Source organism: Leucoraja erinacea, chromosome 31 (assembly GCF_028641065.1).
Source record: "Leucoraja erinacea ecotype New England chromosome 31, Leri_hhj_1, whole genome shotgun sequence".
NCBI lineage: Eukaryota > Metazoa > Chordata > Chondrichthyes > Rajiformes > Rajidae > Leucoraja > Leucoraja erinaceus.
The window spans coordinates 16,645,761-16,669,659 of NC_073407.1; the positions used below are offsets into that span (position 1 = coordinate 16,645,761).

The 23,899-nt window shown below is 41.2% G+C and overlaps 1 protein-coding gene across 1 annotated transcript; it reads right to left on the minus strand.

The window, feature by feature from the left end:
• Positions 1 to 1,860: 1,860 nt before the first annotated feature.
• Positions 1,861 to 23,899, minus strand: cfap157 (cilia and flagella associated protein 157). The gene is made up of 9 exons (XM_055660108.1): positions 23,580 to 23,899; positions 19,716 to 19,987; positions 18,300 to 18,453; positions 16,610 to 16,877; positions 14,229 to 14,359; positions 13,396 to 13,546; positions 9,024 to 9,238; positions 7,114 to 7,315; positions 1,861 to 4,334 (listed from the first exon to the last, which is right to left on the minus strand). Exons 1-9 carry the CDS (start codon positions 23,708 to 23,710, stop codon positions 4,236 to 4,238), a joined length of 1,623 nt encoding a protein of 540 aa, XP_055516083.1. The 5' UTR covers positions 23,711 to 23,899; the 3' UTR covers positions 1,861 to 4,235.

Consider the following 23,899-nt stretch of genomic DNA (forward strand, 5'->3'; position numbering starts at 1 on the left):
ACAGGAAGGACCACAATACCTGCTGGAGAATCAATCACTTTAGCTCCTGGCCAGTACTGAAAATTCCTCAAGAGCCCCGCATTCACCAATGGCCTTGCATCATAAGGTTAGAAGTTGGACACCCACTGATAAGTGCACAATGCTAATTTCCCTTCCCAATTCCCTTCAAAAGCCTACAAGTAGAAAGATGGATGCCATTCAGGCTTGGCCGTGTCTTCATTTGAAACCAGGCTGGCAGTATCAGTGAATTGCGTTCATTAACAAAAAGCAGCAGAGGACGAAAGAAACCTCCTTCAATTCATAGCAGGGACCAGTATACCAGTGGTGCTCTGTGTGATCATACCACATACAAAATAGATAGCATGTTTTCCATCAACTGGATAGTTTAAAAACACTAATAGAATAATCTGCATCACTAAAGTGTTACACAAGCAAAGGGTGAGGTGCTTTATGTTTTTCAGAGCTACTTTAAGAAACATTTTAATGCAGAGACAAATCGCACATCATCAGTTACCATGGAAACATTACTCATTGTGAATCTAGCTGCACCATCTGCTTTAAATGTCTTCATTATGTTAACTCTAATCAGAGTGCACAGCGTGGAAAAGAATACCTCACAATCTCACTCATGGACACACATACATTAATCTTTCTCTTATGCAGGTATCCTATGCCACATTGCACAATATTTCATACTTGACACATTCCCTTCTCTTACCCATTCAGTTTTTAAAAAGGGACTGATCACTTAGTTTCCCTGGTCTATTCTTCAGTCCAATCACCTCCTATTCTATGCACTTTCACTATCCTTTCCTGCCATTTCACCTCTTCCTTCCCTACCATCCAGGAATCCAAACTGTCCTTCCCAGTGAAACAATAATACACAAGCACTTTTTCCAATCTTGTGTCCTGCATTCGACATTCATAATGTGGTCTGACCTACACTGGAGAAACAAAATAATCAACTGACCACTTTGCAGAGCACCCGCATTCAGTGTGCAAGGGCAGCTTCAAACTCCCACATACCTGCTATTTTAATCTCCCTTTTACTCCCAACCCCCCTCCGACTTAACTGTCCGTGACCTCCTGCACCATTACAATGAGGTTCAACACAAGCTTAATGAACAGGCCTTCCATCTGGGAACACTGCAGCTTTTAGGAATTGGTATCAATTTCTATGATTTCAGATAACTTGCTTTCTTTAATTCCAATAGAACTGTCTATTTGCTACAAGCCATTCACCTCTGATATTGATTCCTCTTTGCACTGTCCAAGACTACAGCCAGACCTGCTGGACATGTCACAGTGCTGGATTTTACAATTATTTACATTATTTTGTTTGTATAACCATTTCCCATTATTCAGACCCTCTTTCATGCAAGCAGATACTGTCCTTCCATTACAGACTCTAAATCAACCATGGGATCAGTCTGTCGTTATCCAACAACACAATAATTGCACTCAAATCATCTCACTTAGAAAGCTTCACTGGCCATTATTTTGGGGACAATTCCACTGCCCTCTGCCATGGGTTCTTTTACATGCACTGGAAAATAATAAGGCAAAACTTCAGTTTATCAATTCTTCAAATACAAAAAAAATCTTGAATTGAATCCTTTATTTGTCCTTCGGACCTTTCGATCTGAACGAAATGTCGTTGCCTGCAGCCATACATGTAATAATAAACAACACACAATAAACACACATTAACATCCACCACAGTGAGTTCACCAAGCACCTCCTCACTGTGATGGAGATAAAAGTCTTAGGGGAGGTGCTTGGTGAACTCACTGTGGTGGATGTTAATTTGTGTTTATTGTGTGTTGTTTATTATTACATGTATGGCTGCAGGCAACGACATTTCGTTCAGACCCTTAGAAGTGTTTGGTGTGTCTGCCGGGAACTTTGCGCTCAAGTCTACATTAAGCCTCCAAATCAAAAGTACTCATCAGCTCACCACAGGTAACACAAGGTAGCCATGGCCTCTCACTAAATACATCTGTTGCAATCACGTCACTCACTCTGAGACACAGCAAATCCTACCTTTTCTGGATCAAGAGGTTTCTCCCGGAATGCATATTTGATTTCTTGATGAACAATGCAGTAGATTACTGAATAAATGAAGCAAGTACAAAAATGAGTCGCTGTATCTTGGAATTAACGGTAACCTTTTCCAGGGCATAGTTTTCAGCCCCTTTTCATTGACATGATCATTTGGCAAGCAGTCTTGGCAACTCTTATTTTTAAACAGGCCATAACTTGGAAGGATAACAGCAAGTTCATATATACACACCCACACAGACCAGTTATGCCTTTTGTGTGGGTGAAAATAGGATGGTGTGACAAAGTGTTCCACTAGATCTTGCTACATTCGACAATAATAAACCAATATCAAGCCATGTGCAAGCCAGATGTTTTTGTATTTGCTCCTTTTCATCTTTGTGTATTGAGACATTCCAACATGTATATCTTGGATGTCTTTAAATAATCATAATTTCCATATGGCATTTTCCTAATTAAGAAGCAGATGGTCCCTCCACCCTAATATAATATTTCCAATTTCCTTTTCCATTGGATGAGACCAAGCCAAATTGTTCCTGTACCAACCCTCGGGTTTTAGCCATATAGTTTGCCCATCTGGAGAAGCCATGCCTCAAGGTTTCTATGTTTTAATTGTTTTAGCTGTCAGCATCTGTCCCCAGTAACTCACAATGGTACTTAGCTTTGTTATAGCCATGAGCTAAATATTAATTTATACAGGTTTATTGCAGCTTATAACATAGAAAAGTACAGCACAGGATCAGGCCCTTCAGCCCACAATGTTTGTTCAGAACATGATACTATTATAAAAAATAATGTTATCTGCCTGCAAATATTCCATATCCATCCTTTCCCTGCATATCCACGTCTACTGAAAAGCTTTGTTAATGCTACTGTCATATTTGCCTTCCGCCTGTTTCTGATACTCACTATCCACTGGGTATAAAATTTGCCCCGGACATTCCTTTAAATTCTGCCCCTTTCACCTTAAAGCTATGTCCACTAGTCTTTGACATTTACTGACTGTCTACCCTACCTATGCCTCTCATAAACTTACATACTTCTATCAGGTCTCCCATCAACTTCCTGCATTGAGATGAGACCTAAAAAAAACCCATTTAGAACATAGAACAGTACAGCACAAGAACAGGGCCATCGACTCACAATGTTTGTGCCGAACATGATGCCAAGACCAACTTTTATCTGCCTGCACATAATCCATATCCATGCATTGTTCATCCCTAACCGCCTCTTAAATGCCACTATCGTATCTGCTTCCACAACCGACCCTAGCAATATTTTCCAGGCACTCACCACCCTCGTGCAAAAAAAGTTGCCCTTGCACATCTCCTTTTAACATTGTGCCAATCACCAAGCTTTGTCCTGTAATTTTTGACATTTCCATCCTGGGAAAACAGTTCTGACTCTACCCTATCTATGCCTCTTATAATTCTATCAGGTCTCCCCTCAAACACCGGTGTTCCAGAGAAAGTAATCCAAGTCTGTCCAACCTCTCCCGATAGCTAATGCCCCCTGAATTAGACTAACTTGTAAATATACTGGAATAGTTACAACATAGGCATCCGACTGACAATGTCAAAAATTGTACAGATATGTTCTGGCCACAAAACAAGACACATGCGCGCACGCACACTTAAAGTAATAAAACCACATACCTAATTTGGGGATTCCTGGCCATGGCCCCTTCAGTTGCCATGTTGCCTTGTCTATGATAGTGATGCATATTTAAAGAACTCACTCAGCTTCTGACATTTTCCATATCATCTGCTCACAGCAAGATTGAACCCCACAGAAAGACTGGGATTGGATCATCACAAGAGGCATTTTAAGAGGCATTCTTGTCCACTTTATTCATGGCAGGATGGGTTCAATAATAGAAGACAGCTGTAACCTGTGGAACTTTCCCTTAAACTCTGCCAGCAATTACAAAAAATGTTCCCCATTGGTTAACTGAATTGGAACCTTGCAAGTTATAGTCCAGACAACTTAAAAATCTGCCATCATAGTCCCTGTCACCATGAATTGTTTTCTTAAAATAAGTGATTTTATTTATTTTTCCAAAATGTGATCAAAATTAGTGGCCTGGAAAGAATAAATTTACTTTGCTGTTGATCATTTAAAAATGTAAGTTTAAATACAAAGCAATGGCATTTATTACTAGGTCCCGATAAGACCTAACAAGGTGACTTGCACACTTGATCTTGAAGACAGTATACTGCATTGATTTTGGGCAGGATTGAGGTCTGCATTCCCCGATCTTCACAAGCCAAATCCTGCAAATAAGGTGGGAGAAGAGAAAGATATTTTCAAAATACAATGCATGAAAACTCCAGATGAAAGCCATCATTTCTTACAATAAAATACTGTACTGGTTCACCTGAGAATTTAGTCTTATAAACCACATTTGTTTGTAATCAATGAGCCAATTTTATATCCTGGCAATCTAATTATTTAATAAACTTTATGACCATACAATGTCATAAGATTAAAAGAACTCAGACCAGAATTAAACCATTCAGCCCATCGAGTCTGATCCACCATTCGATCATGGCTGATCTATTTTCTTCCTCACAACCTCATTCTCCTACCTTCACCCGGTAACCTTTGACACTCTTACTAATCAAGAATCTATCAATCTCCGCTTTAAAAATGACTTGGCTTCCACCATCATCTGTTTCAATAAATTCCACAGATTCACCACCCTCTGGCAAAATAAATTCCTCCTAATCACCATTCTAAAGATATGTCCTTTTATTCTGAGTCTGTACCTTCTGATCCTGGATGCTTCCATTACTGGAAATACCCTTTCCACATTCATTTTATCTAGGCCTTTCATTATACCACCAGGGGGGCACAGACGACGGCTGCCTAGCCAACGATCTGTCTGTCTTTTCTTCCAGTTTTGTTATTTTAAGTATGTGTTAAAAGTATGTTTTAGTGTTTCTTGGTTTGTTTTGTGTGGGGGGTGGGGGTTTGGGAGAAACTTTTTTCAATCTCTTACCTCGATGGGGATGCGATTTTGTCCATGTCGTATCTCTGTCCTCCATGGCGGCCTAACATCATGGAGCGGCGCGGCCTTTCCTGGAAACCGACCTGGCGCTTCAACGCAGGCGCGGCACGGATTTACCATCGTGGAGCTGCGATCCCCCTGCTGGGGATCGACTGTGGAGAGCTCCAACCACAGCCCTGTGGACTTTAACTTCTTGGAGTCCGGTTTAAACATCGCGCATCCTGGTTAAAGGCCGAGTCGGGGCTCCAAGCCTTGGTAAGTTTCAACCGTCCGAACAAGGGAGTTCTATCACCCCGACGCGAGGGCCTTGGATCGCCGGCTGCAGGAGCTTTGATGGCCCCGACCACGGATGGTTCGAAAGCCCCGACCACGGAGAAGGAAGAGGGAGAGATTGGACTTCATTGCCTTCCATTACAGTGAGGAATGTGGGGAGCCGCTGTGGTGGATGTTTATGTTAAATTCTATTTTATGTGGTTGTGTGTCCAACTCCTTTTCACTTGGTGTGACCGTATGGTAACTCGAATTTCACGCTACCTTACAGTACATATCTTGAATACAGTAGGTTTCAATGAGATTCACCTTCATCTGAACTACTAAGCCATCATCCAGATCACTAACATACAACATGAAAAGTAGTGGACCCAACACCAACCTGCAGAGCACCACTAGCTACCAGCAGCAAACCAGAGAAGGCCCACTTTATTCCCACTCTTTGTTTTCTGCCAGTCACCACACTTTCTATCCATGCTAGTACCTTGTATACGGCTGGTATTTTCCACTACCGCAAAAAACATATTGAGTTTGTTTGTCATTTGTTTCTGGCACAAGACTACTTCTCCGGCTCATTTTCCAATATCTACTCTTGGCTCTCTTTTATTCTTCATATGCCTGAAAAATCTTTTGGTATCCTCTTTTATATTATTGGCTAGCCTACCCTTCATGTTTCATCTTTTCTCCACATTTATAGAGTTGCATTCCATTGGTTTTTGAAAGCACCCCACTAATTTTTGCCGTGTTATATGCCTCTTTATTTGCTCTAATGCGGTCTTAGACTTCCTTTGTCTGCCATGGTCACCTCATTCTCCCCTTAGTATGCATCTTCCTCTTTGGGATGAAAAAAAAATTGGATGAAAAGTCTTCCGCATTACTTCCAGATACTCCTGCCATTGCTGCTCCACTGCCATTCCTGCTAGGATCCCTTTCCAATCACCTTTAGGCAGAGCTTCCCTCACCACTCTGCAGTTAGCTTTACAGAACAGTTATACTGGCACATCCACTTTCAGCTTCTCTCTCTAATTGTAGGTTGAATTCTATCATATTTGATCACTGCCTTCTACAAGTTCCTTCGCCTTAAGCTCCCGAATCAAATCATATTTTGTCAAACATCTGCTGCACATCCACTTCCATTCCCATCTGCATCTCCTGCTTTAAAAACTTCATGAATTTGATCAAGATATTCAAAAACTATTGCTTTAACAAATCAATGCACCGTATCTTCCCCTTTGCTGTACCCATTGTACTCGAGTTGGATTTGACTGCATTCATGTACAGCATTATCTGATTTGCATGGATATCATGCTAAACAAAACTTTACACTATACCTCAGTACATGTGACAATAATAAAACTAAATTCAGTGATTGCAGGGGTGGAAGCATTGTAGGATCCTGCCTCCACATCAGGGACCACATTTTTTCAAATGTTCATTAACTTTATCCTTGATTCGCATCATTAATTTTTTCCCAGCCATTCATTATTAAAGGGCTAACCACTACATAATTCAAGCGTATGCCTCTTTCCTTTTTTCTTAAAACACAAACAATTGCATTCTTTATTCTCTTGTCCCATTCCTAAATTCAAAGGCCATTAGACCAGTTACAGCACCACCAACCTCTGTAAAATGCCATTTTATTCAGGACGTCTTACAAGCATAGGCATTCTTTAATTTACAAGATATGGACCCGAACTTAAATTCTACAAATGAAAAAGATAGTAGCAGCCTCCAATCCATTTTACATTTTTCCAGAGAAAACTGAGACTTACCTTGGGCAAACAACTGAATTTTGTTGGTGCTGATTTCGAAAAAGGCCTGAGTAAACCAAGACGACTTGTTGATGATAGCTGGGTCACTTTGTCAACAAGGCTGGAGGTCATTTGCTGTGGTCGTGGAACCAGACCCAGGTCACCTACTTTATAGTGGGTCAGAAGGCCTGATTCTTCAGCAGCACTAGAGGCAGAACCTGGTCTATGGGGTGAAAAAGAACAGGTCTTGAGGATGGAAAGGAGGTGAAAACAAAAATTGTTACCAACGCTGCTTTAGCCTATGGTGAATTACTACCAGCTAAACAACCATTTAACCCACATTGAGGAAGTTATTAGATAGGTACATGGATATGCATTGATATATATGGATCACATGCAGACAGGGGAGATTTGTTTAATCTGACATTATGTTCGGCATGGACATTGTAGGTCAAAGAGCTTGTTTCTTGCTGTACTGTGAAACCAACTATGAATGACACAGTGATAGTCCTAGCAGGGGGATTAAAACAAAACCAGGTATTACACCTTGGATTTGATTCCTGGATTTACAGCAAATGATCTTGGGTCTAATGACCAATGGCAACGGGATGAAATCAGCAGGATTTCTGAGTCCAGACGGCCATTAGTCACTCTCCATGGAAACACATCCCAGGGAGCCTGCATTAAACCCACCACCAAATAGCAATAAACACATGCTATTCAATGTAGAGTGAATGAATTCTGAATATTCCAAACCACAGTGGCGTAGCGGTAGAGTTGCTGCCTTACAGCATCAAAGGTCACAGTTCGTTCTTCATTATGGGTGCTCTCTGAACAGAGTATGTACATTCTCCGTGACGGTGTGAGTTTTTTCCGGATGCTCCAGTTCCCTCACACATTCCAAAGATATGCAAGTTTGTAGGTTAATTGACTTCTGTAAATTGTCCCTAGTGTGTAGGATACAACTAGTGTACGGGTGATCATTAGTCGGTGTGCACTCCACGCTGCATCTCTATACTAACAGGAATTAAATTCAGTTCAAGTTTGTAAAGATCGCATATTACAGCCATTCCTTTATCAGTTGAATCAGCCTCCATTACAGGGACAGGCAGCGACTGTTTGACCAGATCAACACTGGAGAAAATGGCACACCTTATGCTGTACTTGTGTTCTTATCTCATGCTGATTTCACAATGACGACGGCCTCGCAGGGAAGACCACAGAGAGTCAGATTGGACAGAGTGTAGTTTTTCATCCAAACTTGCAGGTCTCCTGTATCATGAACTGGATGCAAGTGACCCTGTGCCACGTAGGATCAGAGGTGCTGGAAATCTTGCTGCACCTCAAGCTAAATCATCATCTTCAGACAACAGGGACAACACTGTCAAGAAGAACAAATACTGGGCCCCAAGGAGAAGATGCAAGGTGTAGGTATTACTCAACATACTACATTAAGCTGTTAATCTTCTGGGGATTTTGAAATTTCATTTGCACAGGGTTAAAAAATTATGAGACCACTTTACATCTCAGTTGTGATGTGTGGATTTGTGCTCTTGCTTTGAGCCCAGTTGAAAAGTGCCAGAGATCAGAATTATCCGAGGTATAATTCTTATTTTATGCTGAATGAGATGATCTTGGGTGAAACAGATATTTGTGTACCAAAAGCCAGTTTGTGCCAGTTCATGTCCCCATGGCTTAAGTTCACATCCTTGGCTCATGAACAATTGTGGCTTGGATGACATATCACAAGGACTAATCCAGCACAAAACAGTGGTTTCATACCAAGGAAGGAACCTGAACTTAAGTTTTAAAAGGATACACAACAATTAAATTAATATATTTTCCTGAAAAACAAAATCACACCATATAAAGGCAGAAAAACAGAGCAAAATAAATGGATTAACACCTGGATTGAAAATATGTCCGCACACCTTGCTGTTATATTCCCTGGCTTATGTTCAATAATAGGCAGCTCAGTAGTAATAAATTCTTCTGGTGCAGGTCCAAGACTAAGTTCAGCCGCACTGTTCAGTAACTGCAGCAGTTTCTGCATCATTTGACTTCGGCGAGTATACACTGCAATCTCAGATTCTGTCTTTTCCACACCGATGGTAAGAATGTTTTCATCTGTACATTCTGTGCTCTCCTGTGGAGAAAAAGGTTTAGTAAAATCTCTAACCCTGCAATTACTATCTACTAAATAGCACCATGCAGGTACCGTTAAAAAACAGCAGTGATTCACGATGGGTCATCATTGTGTCAAGAGTGTTTAAGAGGTAGACAAGATATTCTTAAGGGGTTGAACAGGCTAGATGCAGAAAGATTGTTCCCGATGTTGGGGAAGTCCAGGACAAGGGGTCACAGCTTAAGGATAAGGGGGAAATCCTTTAAGACTGAGATGAGAAAAACATTTTTCACACAGAGAGTGGTGAATCTCTGGAACTCTCTGCCACAGAGGGTAGTTGAGGCCAGTTCATTGGCTATATTTAAGAGGGAGTTAGATGTGGCCCTTGTGGCTAAAGGGATCAGGGGGTATGGAGAGAAGGCAGGTACGGGATACTAAGTTGGATGATCAGCCATGATCATATTGAATGGCGGTGCAGGCTCGAAGGGCTGAATGGCCTACTCCTGCACCTATTTTCTATGTATCTATATGCTGGTGTTGCCAGTATTGCCCACATCCCATATCATCATTTTTTTTTAAAGTATAAAGCTCTTTACAAGGGACAGAGAAAAATTGAAAATAAAAATTGGTCCTTGGAACTCACTTTAGAGCCACAGAGTCATATAGCACTGGAACAGGCCACTAGGTTCAACTCCCCCATGCCAAACCAAAATGCCCATCTACACTCATCCCATTTGCTCACATTTGGCCCTTATATCCCTCTAAACCTGTCCTATGCATGTACCTGTCCAAGCGTCTTTTAAATGTTAAGAAAAGAAAAAAAGTCAAGCAACTCAGCAGGTCAAGCAGCATCCCCGGAGAACATGGATAGGTGATGTTTTTGGGTTGGGCCCAGCACTCTGTGTATTTAAAAATATATATATAAAGTAGCATCAGCAGTTCGTTGTTTCGACATTCTATCTTTTAAATGTTGTTGTAGTACCCATCTTAACTACCTCATCTGCAGCTTATTCCTTATACCCACTACTTTCTGTGTGAAAAAGCTGCCCCTCAGGTTCCGACTGTATTTGAGTGTGTAAATTGCATAGTTTTGTGCCTACAATGATCAATAGGGCAAATTTCTAACCAATTATTGTATGGATCCTTTGGGATTTCTGTCAAGACGTAAAGCATTGCAAACTCCTGGGGTGGCCATTCCCAACCAAATCCCAATTAGCTGCCTATTCCGCAGAGAGCCTTATAATATGGGAACAATTTTAGTTTGGGGCTGGGGGTGATCATTATCGCTGATTGTCTGCTATAACCGAGTTAGGGATTATCATTGTATAAGTAGTAGAAACAAGGAACTGCAGATGCATGAAAGGACACAAAGTGCTGAAGTAACTCAGCAGGTCCAGCAGCACCCCTGGAGAGCATGTATAGGAGACATTTGGAGTCGTCAGAGTCTCAGTCTAGAACTGGGTCTGGAACCCAGGCTAATTGACGGTCTGGCATCCAGGGGAGAGGCGAGGATCGGTGAGGGGTTGCGGCTCAGGAGCAGGAAAATGGTCAGCGGCAGCGGCAGGCACAGCCTGGAAGCGGCCCAGGTAGCTGTGTGGGACGGCGGTGACGTCAGAAGTCCTGCATGAAAGCAGCCGGGGAGGCAGTGCTGGGCTAAGGGAGGTGGCGGCAGCCCAGCTTGGCGGTGAAGGTCAGTAGGTCTGTCCGTTATAACCAAAGTCAGTGATAAACTGCTGTAATAACAAGGGTTTACTGTAGTTTTAAAACTGTAAAGTGTTTAACTGCTGATCTACCACGTGGTGGCAGCAGTGGGTTTTTAACCAATGAATTACAGAGCACTGGGCACTTACACACCCTTCCATAAGTTCAAGATCAACTGCATTTCAAGTACATTATATAGGTGACTTCCACATTATCGAGTGATGGGGGTGGGGTTGTGAGGAGGTTTTACCTGTATGGGGGCTGGAATTGGAGGAGGCTGAAGCTAGAGAGGTAGCAAGGCACCCTCACATTAATTAATATGATAGTCACTTTAATAAGGTCTAAAAAGCATTAGATTAACAAAAGGAAAGCAAATTTAGGATGCTCACAAAAAGGAATAGAAAAACTTTGTTAAAGGAGTTAGAGCACAAAAATTTCTCTTCCAAACGGAAAAGAATCTGAACAAGAGATTTAGCTTTTTTTCCTTTAAGAAAAACTGAATTTATGCTAGTCTTGTGTTCAGTAATTAGTTTGGGTCAGGAATTAACACTGCAGGATCGAAAGGCTCCCGTTCTCTGAAGGTTGGGATGTAACAAGTGATGCCGCTGAAGAAGGGTCTTGACCCGAAATGTTACCCATTCCTTCTCTCCAGAAATGCTGCCTGTCCTGCTGAGTTACTCCAACAATTTGTGAGAAGCATTGAAACTAATTATATCTGCTTAGGACCTAGCCTTGCTTAATAAGTTTGACTGCATACTACCACAAAGATAAGCCTTGCATAAATCCAAGATTTTAAATTTTCACTTATTTCATCCAAAATCGGAATAAAAAGATTTTATAATAAGAAATACTAGGAGAGTTGGTCTGGAATAGTTTGAAGCCATTCTAAAAATTGAGTATTAGTCTAAATTGCTTTCCAGAGATCTATATGAAGACCATTATAGGACAAGTGCTCATTTTTCAAAAAACACAGAAGGAATAGCAAATGAACAAGGATGGACGAGGATTAAATCCCCCAAATGCTGGCCTCCCTTCCTCAGTGTCCCAAATGGATTTGCATTTAAATTGAGGACCATGGCTTGCAGTGGGTCTCTGCCAAACATCTGCAACATATCTTGTGTAAATGCAAAGCATGGACTCTGATTCTGGTTGACACAAGATTCTTGAAAATGATGTTGAAACGGTCAGTCACAAATGGGAAATAAAAAAAATACTGCTTCGCAGTTGAGCACAAAGCAAACCAAAATAAGCTGAAAGGGGGTGGGCACAAATCATGCACAGTGCAAATTATTACGTCGTGAAAATGCCGTAATTGTTTATTTTATGTTACTTTCCATAGTCTGTGCAAGTTCGTAAAGAATAATAAACTCAACACAGCTGGTCTAGCCTTTAACTTTTTTTTTCTGTTAGCAAATTACATATGGTTCTTATTTAAGCCAATTTGAGAAAATCTTTGAGTTGAAGAAATTCTAAAGGAAGAGTAACTCAATGTGCATTTTTCTGCCAGCACCATGCTATCCTTTGGTTCCAGGGACACTGCTAGCTAAGTCCAAGCAGCTCGCAATCAAGCTAGCTAAGTCCAAAGCAGCTCTACAACTGTTAGTCGGCTATTTGTTCACGAGGAACTGCATCACTACACAAAAGCTCCCTCCTTGGACATCTATGAATAAAGTTCCATTGTATCATGTCATATTTCATTTTTCAGCAAGGAATTCAGCAAGGACATCATTCAAAAGTAAGAAGCCACCGCAGGCAAAGGATATCAAGGCTTTTTATAGAATTCTGGTCAATGGCAATTAAACTGATTAAATCTAATATTCCCACAATTCTCAGTGGCATCTTGGCATCATTTTCAGCACAGACATTGTGGGCCGAAGGGCCTATACAGTGCAGTAGAGGGCATATTGATTGGTTGCATCACAGCCAGGTTTGGCAATTTGAATGTCCAGGAGCAAAGACGTGGAGCAAAGACTGAGCATTGCCCAGTCCATCACGGGTTCTGACCTCCCCACCATCAAAGGGATTTATAGGAGTCGCCGCCTCAAAAAAGCAGCCAGCATCAGAGACCCACTCCACCCTGGCCACACATTTCATTCCTGCCATCAGGAAGAAGATATAGCAGCTTGAAAACTGTAAGGTTCAGGTTCAGGAACAGCTTCTTCCCTACAGCTGTCAGGGTATTAAACACTACAAACTCTAAATACTGTTGTGCTGCTGCAAGTAAGAAGTTCATTGTTCTCTCTGGGACATGTGACAATAAAATACCTCTAACTGTTCTCGTTTTGTACTAATCTATATACTCCACGCCATCAAGAAGGACAAATATGGGTGCATTCTTATAGTGGACAACATACCTGAACAAAACCAAATAAGGGTGCAAGAACGGAAAGCAGTTTTCAGCCACCAATCAGCTTTCAAAAAGATGTCATGCATTTGTCATCCAAATAGGTCTTTTCTCAAAATGTAAGTTTTCTTACCAGCAGGGCATCTTTCAAAGCATAGGCAGCATCAGAGAGGACTTTCTCCACCTGCTTCCTGCGCCTTTCCTGGTGTTCCGCTTTGGCCATCTGTTTTTCCAGGTGAAATTGTTTTACCTCCAGATCCTCCTTTACAGATGTTATTTCATTCCTGAACATTAAACATAGTGAGATAACAGCCTTCTTTAAATAAAGTTACTCAATATTAAGTTTCAGTAACTTTAACTTCCCACATTTAGTAAGACCATAACCATCTCAAAATACTATATTCTAATCCTCCCTCGAGTGTTAAGACTTAACTCTCCCTAATAATCCTTAGGTTGATCAGGTGTAGAGAAATTAATTTCCACCCTGAGGTGTAGAGAAATTAATTTCCACATTTAAGGTAATGACTTACTGGGGTTCATAAGAAAGGAAGATCTTACTTGTGGCAGTGACATTTTTAAGAAATAAAATGAAAATAAAACGATCTAATATCTAATATTTAGTTGTCAAAAGCCACACACAAGGTTTAGGTTTATTATTGTCATGTGCACCAAGGTACAGGGAAGAGCTTTGTTTTGCATGCTATCCAATCAAATCAAATAAGATAATACGATCATAATAAATACGATCAAGACAAATTCAAGTAGAATAAGTAAAGCAAAGGGAAGAATCAGAGTGCAGAATATTGTTCTTGGCATTGTAGCACAACAGTTCCAGAAACAATGTCCAATGTCCACAATAGGGTAGAGGAGAATCGTAAAGTACCCTAGCTTATTCTGAAGTCTGGTAACAGTGGAGAAAAAGCAGTTCCCGAGTCTGGTAGTGCACATGGATGGAGTTGCAAATACCTTAGAGATTCATTCTGAGCCCCAAGGTCTTGTATTGTTATCTCAAATTCTTGAACCATCTTCTCCCTCTGCGTGCAGCTTTCCAATGACTTCTGCTGCACTTTGCATTTCTCAGTCAGCATTTGAATAACCTGTAATTCAATCAATGGATTCCAGTCAGACATGGAGAAGAGACTTTTTCCATGGTAAGATCAATAGGATAAAACAGGGAAGAGGATATTCCTGAAATAAACCATCCTTAAAGGATGAAGGCAGAAAGAGGTTTGCCAATTGCATTGTTTGAAGTACATGTTGCTTTGATTGTCAAAAAGGCAAACACAGCACGGGAGAATTGTCAGAAAAAATGAATCTCACGGGACTAAAGAGATAGTGGCAACAGATACTATTTAAAAAGCAGAAAGTAGCAATTATGAATACCTGTTTAATAGAATGGAAGGAAATGTACGAATGTTGAATGATTGAGGGGGATACCAACACCAGCCCCCCACCTTCCTCTCCCCACAACCTGAAATATTGCAATAAACTAATCACACACTCTGGGAACAATGTCTAAATTGGTTTCTGAAATGAAATTGAAAGTAACAATAAGGAGTGTCATGAATAGTTGCAGATTTCAGAAGTATACAAATTAGTGAAATCAACAGATATGCAACAATTAAAACTTTCACATGGAAGTGTGGACGACAAATTGTAGTAACACAAACTAAATGGTACAATTTGAAAAGTACGAGAAACAGAAAATTAAAACCAGTCAACAGAATCTTATATAAAGACATAATATATGAACTCTGCAATTTGCTAGTCAACACTCAGTTGAAGCTTCATGTCTAATTCTTGGCTCTTAAAGTCAAAGAGTGATACAGTGTGGAAACAGGCCCTTTGGCCCAACTTGCCCACATCAGTCAACAAGTCCCAGCTACACTAGTCCCACCTGCCTGCATTTGACCCATATCCCTCAAAACCTGTCCTATCCATCTACCTATCTAACTGTTTCTTAAATGTTGTGATCGTCCCTGCCTAAACTACCTCCTCTGGCAGCTTGTTCCATACTCACACCACCCTTTGTATGAAAAGATTACCTCTCAGATTTCTATTAACTTGGCAGATGGATGGAAGTGAAGGCAGATCCTTCCAAAACAAAGAAAGTTGAGAGATTTAGAGAGGTTCATAAATTTTACAACCATGTAGCTGCCATACCAAGGATTCTGATGGTCAACCACATCCTTGCTGTCTGTATGGTATAAACATTGCCACTTGTCAGCATTCCGCATTTCCAGCCAACTATATACCGCTGTGCCACCAGCCTGATAGGTTTTTAAGGGATGCTAATGGAAAGTCCAGTGTTTTGGTATAATGGTATGTTTCTACAGAGGTGATCAAGTCCAGCCATTGTTTGCCACGTACGTTAAAGATCTCTCCTAATTCTGGCACTTATTCATCACAGTTAGAAATTAGGACGTTGCAGAGCTGTGAATGTATCAGGTGCCATGATAGGTCCCATTTAATTCTTACTTTAGATTCTCCAGTATTTGATACCTCCCTCGCATATGGTAATTGGTGACTAGCAAGACGGCAGATAAAAGTGTTGGCGTTGCTGCAAGTTCCATTGCATGGCATACACCAACTTGAAATTGAAGTACATGAGTGTTCATCACTGTCAAAGGCCTGAAACTCCTTGCTTTACACCACTCGTGCCGAGCTGTTAGCTACCGTTGACACAGAAAAATATACAAATCAGTGATGGTGGTTTACAAAGGAACCATTAGAGATGTGCATTAAATATTGGCCTCACCAACTGACTACATCACAAGACTGATTATGCCACATGGCAGCTGGGAGTCCATCAAATTAGTGTACAATCATCAACAGGCCAGAACAGCTTCACCATTTTCCTTTCCTTTTTACCATGATCTAGTGGATCCTTATTTGATAATCCAAATTACCAATTACTATCATGAGATTGGAACACACCTCTCTGGATCACGAAAGAACTTCTGGATTACTAGTCCAGTAATATAACTTGCAGCAGCCATACCAAGGTTTCTGATAGCCAACTGTGATGGTTTTTAAGATTGTTAAACTGGACAAGAGAACATTTTGGGTCTATGAAGAGCAGGGTGTGGTGTGGGTTAATTAGATTGCTTTTACCCATTGAGGATGGTACAAGCACAATAAGCCTCTATCTGTAGGATTTTATGCATTTGCCTCCTGCAAGATAATCCAGCTGCTTCTTTTCACACTGTTTACATCTTTTTTGGCTCAGCTTCACAGAAATAATCTGATTTAAAAGTGCTGAATAGATACAAGACAGTGTTATACAAATAAGCCCTTCATATCGTGCACTCACTGCACTATCTCTTCCCAAAAAGAAATTTACAAACCTTTACATTGCTGAGATTCTTCCTGATCAGCTCTTTCTGACTTTCCTCCAAGATATTGATGTTTCTCCACTGCCTCGTGGCTTCATTTTTCAGTTCATCATTCTCTTTGATTATTTTCATACTTTTATCTGACATCTTTCCCAGCTGGCTGCTAATGGATACATTTTCACGTATGGCTCTTTTTGTCGTTTCTGCCACTTGCTTCTTTGAAATACGACGGAATTCAGCGGCCACCGCATTCACCCGTGCAATCATCTCCTTCTTTAATCTACAGGAATAATGCAGTTAGTGACAGATACAGTCAACATGTTTTCTGATGATCCAATTGGATTAGTACCAGTTTAGTGAAGGAGGAAGTGAAACCCACAATCACATTTTCCCCCTGTCTGTTCAATGTCCAGTAACTCATTGATACACACTTGAAGATTGGATGAGGCTAGGATCAGTTTTAACCATATTGCTTTACCTGCTCCTCTTTTCCTTCTCCAGTATAAAATAATCTTTTGCATTTAGGTCTTGGGCACAAAACTTGAAAAATTGCTGCAAACTAAACAATTGACACAGCTTATGGAAGCAAAGTTTAATGGGTTACAGGCCTTGAAACTAACTTGCACTGCAGTGGTTTTGCAAATGATAACCTGTACTTCCAATAATCAGACAGTGATTTCATGTACACACTATGCTGAAATTAAAGTAATAACTGTCTGATGAAGGGTTTTGACCCAAAACGTCACTTATTCCTTTTCTCCAGGGATGCTACCTGACCCGCCGAGTTATTCTAGCATCCTGTGTCTATCTGAAATTAAACTCTTTAGTTGAGCTCTTCTATAGATGAGCATTCAGATGAGAATTTACATTAAAAATTCTGACAGCGAGACATAACAATGGTTTAAAGTGTCCTTGGCAAATATGGACCGTGATTAGCTGCAACAAAGGAATATACGTATGCCAGCTGAAATAAAACCCAGAATATCCTGGAAGAACTACGGTGGTCAGATAACATCTGTGGAAAGAAAAAGTCAGTGCATCAGGTCTGTGATCCTTCAGATGTTGCAATGACTTCCTGAGTTTTTCCTGCTCCAAGTAGAGTCAGTTTTTATTTTAGATTTCCAGCATGAGCGTTTTTTTTTTTTTTTTTTTGCAAAATGATGCAGCAGATTTTTTCAGCCCTTTAGCAGGCAATTTTTGAAAGTACTGGAACAGCGCATGATTGTGACCAAACTTGACAGTGATTCAATATCCAGACCAATGCTTTAATATAGGGATGGAAAACTCAAGGGGAATGCTAAATGAAATATCCATAAATTGCAGGAACACTTTACATTTTATTTGCCTCGAACTGGAAATTGGAACCACGTTTCAAGCATCCAATTACAGCATCAATTGCTCTTGGAGTGGATCCAGTAAAAAAAAAATGATAGGCAAAAACGTTATACTTCACCCTGGCATCACACTGTTTATTTTCCCATTTATAAATGATTAGTGGTGTAACAATTAGTGTTGTTGAGAAAAAAAGATATTAGTTAAGAGTTCTCATTCCCAGATCTGGATTGCAAGTGTCTGTGTGCAAACTAACCGCAAAATATCTCAGTCAATTGTCTGTCAACCTGCTGTTCATGGTAAAATACATTATGCCACTTTGTCTAGACTTGCAAAGGTTTCCTGAAAACCTAGGTATAAAAGTTTTTACCTATCTTTATCTACCACTGCCCTCCTCTCCAAGTTGTAAATAATTTCACTGTGCTCTTCTTCCTGCTGCTTTAGCTGCTCTTCAAGTGCAGCAAACTTTGCCATCAAATCCTCCTTTTGAATTCGAAACTCCTCCAGCGCATCAAGCTTTCCAGCTGCAAGGCAAGAACGGAAGAACTGAAGTCCGTATTCTTGATAAAATCCCATCATCACCATGACAGTGGCATTTCTGCCACATATCCATGCACAATGTTATCTTTGACTGGGATACTCTGTGTTAAAAAAGACCCACAATTTCTCTATGAAAAGGGCACAAATTTTCACTCCTTTGTCCAAATGTTGGGGCAGATTGCTACCAGTTTGAATGGGAATGGTACAAAACCAGGGTGCGTTAGAGTTAGGGTAAGTGTTATAGATTGGCCATTTAGGATGGCCAAGGAGGTAATTTGTACAATTCTTACATGCAGAGGGTTGTAAAAATTAAAGCTCTGAACCTCAGCAGTCTGTGGATGTAGTCACTATATAACAATGATATTCATAGATCTTTCTACACAAGCGACTCAAGGGATGTGTGGGGTCAGAGGTGGTTAAAGAAAATACACAGGAATTGAGACACTGCAACAAGCCTTCGTCTTGCCAAATGGCAGAGCAAACTCAAGATTTAATCCTTCTTCTATGCTCCAAGTTTGCAATGAGATAGAACAAGTGCAAGTATTTATCTTTAACTCTTTCTTATAGCCTGTACCTTGTGTATTCTGCAACTTTCAAAGGCAGAACTATTATAACAATATTTAAAATACACATGGACAGATACATGGATAGGAAAGGATTAAAGGGATAAAGAAAGAGGAGAAAGAATTTGGCAACTATTAGTGTCACACAAAAAGGATCAAGGTGGAGGTAGCTCTTTACCAATTAGATCACTGGTCAAAGACCTAATGCACGGGCCCCAACATATTTATTTAGATTTCAGACTGGACCTGAAACGTCACACATTCTTTCTCTCCAGAGATGCTACCTATCCCGTTAACTTCCAGCATTTTGTGTCTATCTTTGATATAAAACAGCATCTGCAGTTCCTTCCTACATATTTAGATTGCAAGTCAATGAACACAAGGAACTTCAGCTGAATATTTTCCTCTCCTCGAGCTGCAGGTATGAATGCAATTTTCCTTGCCCTACCAATTCAAGTTTACGTTTATTCAGGTATAAAAAAAACCCTGAGATCTTCGGTTTCGTACAATGTAAAAAGAATGTACAAAATTATAATATGGACAAGAGCTTCAAGTTGCAATTATGATAATTGTAATGACAATTATGTTTTCCGCACCTTAACTGTTAATGCAACAAAATGTTATTCCTGAAAACATCCACAATATTAAAAAATGAAAATAACAAATCCCCTCATTTTCTGTACCTAAAACCATATTCTCCGATGTGAGTTGATCCTTTGTTTCATGAAATTCTTGACGCAACTGTGCCATCTGGGTTTCATAAGTCGTCTTATCAGTTTCCTTGGCTTGCATCAAACCAACTATCTTGTCATTCAAATCAGCAATCTCATCAATTCTCTGATTCAGGCCCTTCTTCAGGTAGGCAATAACGTCTTGCAAGTCTTTGCTAAATTGTTCATGCTTCTCATCAGCATCGGTCTTTGTCACTTCCAGTTCATCCAGTCTCCGTTGGTACCTTAACAATATCACATGATGTTTATTGATTTAAAAAACATTACAGATATATATGTTATAAAACCTTAACAGAATGTGTTATTTAGAAATGACTAAAGATTTTTAATTGACTGGTTTGCAAAAGTAGCTTGATAACCACAGCACAACTATATATTTTACAATGGAGTGTAACTGCAGATGACACAGAATCATGAGCAAAACATAAATTGCTGGAGGATTGCAGGGTGTAAGACAGCATCTATGGAGGGGGTGAAATGACGGCGTTTCAAGTCAGGATGCTTCTTCAGACTGAATGCGATCAATCCTGTGTCAAGAAAAATCACGATGCATGCCCATTCCCTCCACAAATGCTGCCTGACTTACTGAATTCCTCCAGCACTTTGTGATTTACTATTTATCCTACCATACAGGTGCCATTAACAACACTGTCTTTAAGCTCTTGTTTACTTGAATTTCACTAACGTACAGATGTACTCCAGGATTCAGATGTATTGGTCTTAATCAATTCTGTCTGCTCTTTCATACAAGTAGCCTCTGAGGTGTTATGTTTTTAATGTTAGTGCAAGCTACACCCAGGTCCTATTTCCATCCAATATCCACCCAGTTTCCAGCATAAGGTATGGTGTAACACGACACAGAATAGCAACCAATCCAACTATTTTTCAGATCACAACATGCCGTGAGAGGGGATCTTATAGAAACTTACAAAATTCTTAAGGGGTTGGACAGGCTAGATGCAGGAAGATTGTTCCCAATGTTAAGGAAGTCCAGGACAAGGGGTCACAGTTTAAGGATAAGGGGGGAAATCCTTTAAAACAGAGATGAGAAGAACTTTTTTCACACAGAGAGTGGTGAATCTGTGAACTCTCTGCCACAGAGGGTAGTTGAGGCCAGTTCATTGGCTATATTTAAGAGGGAGTTAGATGTGGCCCTTGTGGCTAAGGGGATCAGGGGGTATGGAGAGAAGGCAGGTACGGGATACTGAGTTGGATGATCAGCCATGATCATATTGAATGGCGGTGCAGGCTCGAAGGGCCGAATGGCCTACTCCTGCACCTAATTTCTATGTTTCTATGTTTCTATGTGATCACAATGTGCTGTGGTCATTGAAGGGCAATCAACTAAAACCTGCTTGTTCGACATTGTTTGTCATCAGAGTGCAATCTTTATTTGTTAACCTCTGGTAAGCTTCCTATTTCTGACAGAACAAAATAAAATTGTAGCTTTGAGCATATCTTTTTATAGCAGATTCCATTTTCACAGACTTTCAAGTCAAAGTTTCAAAAAGGAATTGATATTTGACTCCCAGTGTGAATGCAGTCACTCCAATCTGCCCTGCATATCTTTAGCATCCTCCGCAAATATGCATTAGCCTTATATTCCTCAAATGTCCTGAAATCACATCTGTTGACTGTGTAACCAGATACAACTCCGACACCAACTATAAGTCGCCTGCAATACCACTGTTGTTGGACAAATAACAGTTAATGGTGAGTCAGAGTAGTTTAGTTTAGTTAGAGATACAGCATGGAAACAGGCCCTTCGGCCCACTGGGTCCGCACCGACCAGCGATCCCCGCACATTAGCACTATTCGACATCCACTGGGGATAATTTTTACATTTACCAAGCCAATTAACCTATAAACCTGTATGTCTTTGTGGAATGTGGGAGGAAACCAGAGATCTTGGAGAAACCCCACACAGGTCACGGGGAGAACGTACAAACTCTGTACAGACCGCACCCGTAGTCGGAATCGAACCCGGGTCTCCGGCACTGCATTCACTGTAAGGCAGTACCACAGTTACAGCCTGAAGTATAGGAGGGATAATCTGGTTGAGTGGTGCCAAAACAACAAACTTGATGCAAAATAAGTGGGACCAAGGAGCTGATTGTTAACTTGAGGAAGGGAAAGGAGAGAGTCCATGAACCTATCTTTATCGGTGGGACAGTGATATGGAGAGTCAAGTTCCTCTCCGGTAATTTACAGAGGTCATTTATCCTACATACCCACACATATTTTCATTTTGGTGGAAACTTTGCAGGAAACCCACGTTGTGACAGGGAGAACGTGTATACTCCTCACAGATAGAAATAAAGGTCAGGACTAAACTCAGACACGGACACTGTGGTGGCAGCTGCACCACCCAATAAATTCTGTAACGCTGAGAGCTTCTGTACACTTGCCATCTGAGGTGTGCTTGGGTATGGGAATACTCTACAGGACTGTATGTAAGAAAATAATTTCACTGTGCATTTGCACATGTGACAATAAAAACACTTTTGAGTAATAGACACAAAAAGCTGCAGTAACTCAGCGGCTCAGACAGCATCTCTAGAGAAATGGAATAGGTGACGTTTCAGATCGAGACCTTTCTTCAGGCTGAGAGTCAAGGGAGGAAATGAGAGATATAGACAGTGATATAGAGGAATAGAGAACAAATGAATGAAAGATATGCAAAAATGTAACAATGATAAAGGAAACCAGCCATTGTTAGCTGTGAGTTAGGTGAAAACTAGATACAGAAAATGGGACTCAACAAGACGACTTTGAAGCTATTACGACTTGAGTGGGGAAGGGTTAGTGAGAGGGGAGGATGCAAGAATGCTGCAGGGTACCGAAGGGACACATGTGAGGGCCTCATCTATGATGGGAGAGGGGGCCCTTGTTCCTAAAAGAATGAGGACATCTCAGATGTCCTAGTACTGAACATCTCATCTTGGGTGCAGATACGGCGTAGATGCAATTGGGAGTAGGTGATAGAGTATTTGCAGGAAGCTGGGTGGGAAGAAGTGTAGCCCAAATAGTTGTGAGAATCAGTAAGTTTATAATAGACATCAGTCAATAGTCTATCTCCTGTGATGGAGACGATGAGATCAAGAAAGGGGAGGGAGCTGTTGGAGATAGACCAAGTGAATTTGCGTGCAGGGTGGACATTGGTGGTAAAGTCCTTGAGTTCTGCATGGGTGCAGGAGGTAACCCCTTTCCAGTCTTCATTGTAACGGAGAAAATTCGGGAATAGGGCCAGCGTACGCCTGGAACAGCGATTGCTCAACGTACCCTACAAAGAGTTTAAGAAGGAACTGCAGATGCTGGAAAATCAAAGGGACACAAAAATGCTGGAGAAACTCAGAGGGTGCAGCAGCATCTATGGAGCGAAGGAGATGGGCAACGTTTCGGGCCGAAACCCTTCATTGCCCATCTCCTTCGCTCCATAGATGCTGCTGCACCCGCTGAGTTTCTCCAGCATTTTTGTGTACCCTACAAAAGAGGCAGGCATCGCTCCCATGCGAGTGCCCATAGCTACGCCTTTGATTTGGAGGAAGTACGAGGAGTCAAATAAGTTGTTAAGTACAAAGATGACGCCTTTTCATCTTTGGTTAAGAGTGAGTACCTGCAAGAGAGCAAATGCAGTTCCTTCCTACACCATTGACATCTCTGGTGTATTTCTCATGACTCTACCTGTTGTATCTGTGTTTGGCTGGTTTTATTCATGTAAGGTGTCATTTAATTCGATTGTGTAGCATGCACAACAAAGTTTTTGTCGGCGCATCGGCAATAATAATGAACCTAAACCTGACCCTGGTCGCTCACCTGTTCACCCTGCCCTCCAGGTCTTTGACCTGAATGATGTACAGCTCCCGCTCCATGGCGGTCAGCGGCTCCACATTCTCGTCGGTGATCGACACCGGGGTGAGGGGCCTCTCCTTCTTCTTGGGCGGCATGTTGGCTTGGCGTCGCCTCTGCAGTTGTTGGTGTTGGTGTTGGTGGTGCTACCGGTGCCGCTGGTCCTATTGCTGTCGCTGTTGCTGCCGTTACCGGTGCCGCTGGTCCTATTGCTGTCGCTGTTGCTGCCGCTACCGGTGCCGCTGGTCCTGTTGCTGCCGTTACCGGTACCGCTGGTCCTGTTGCTG

Coding starts and splice junctions, on each gene's coding strand:
- cfap157 (XM_055660108.1), bottom strand. CDS start 23,710: ATGCCGCCCAAGAAGAAGGAGAGGCCCCTCACCCCGGTGTCGATCACC. Junction 13,547..14,228: donor GCTCAGAATGAATCTCTAAG/GTATTTGCAACT, acceptor TTTAATGTTCAG/GAATGAAATAACATCTGTAA. Junction 9,239..13,395: donor CTTTGAAAGATGCCCTGCTG/GTAAGAAAACTT, acceptor TTTTCTCCACAG/GAGAGCACAGAATGTACAGA.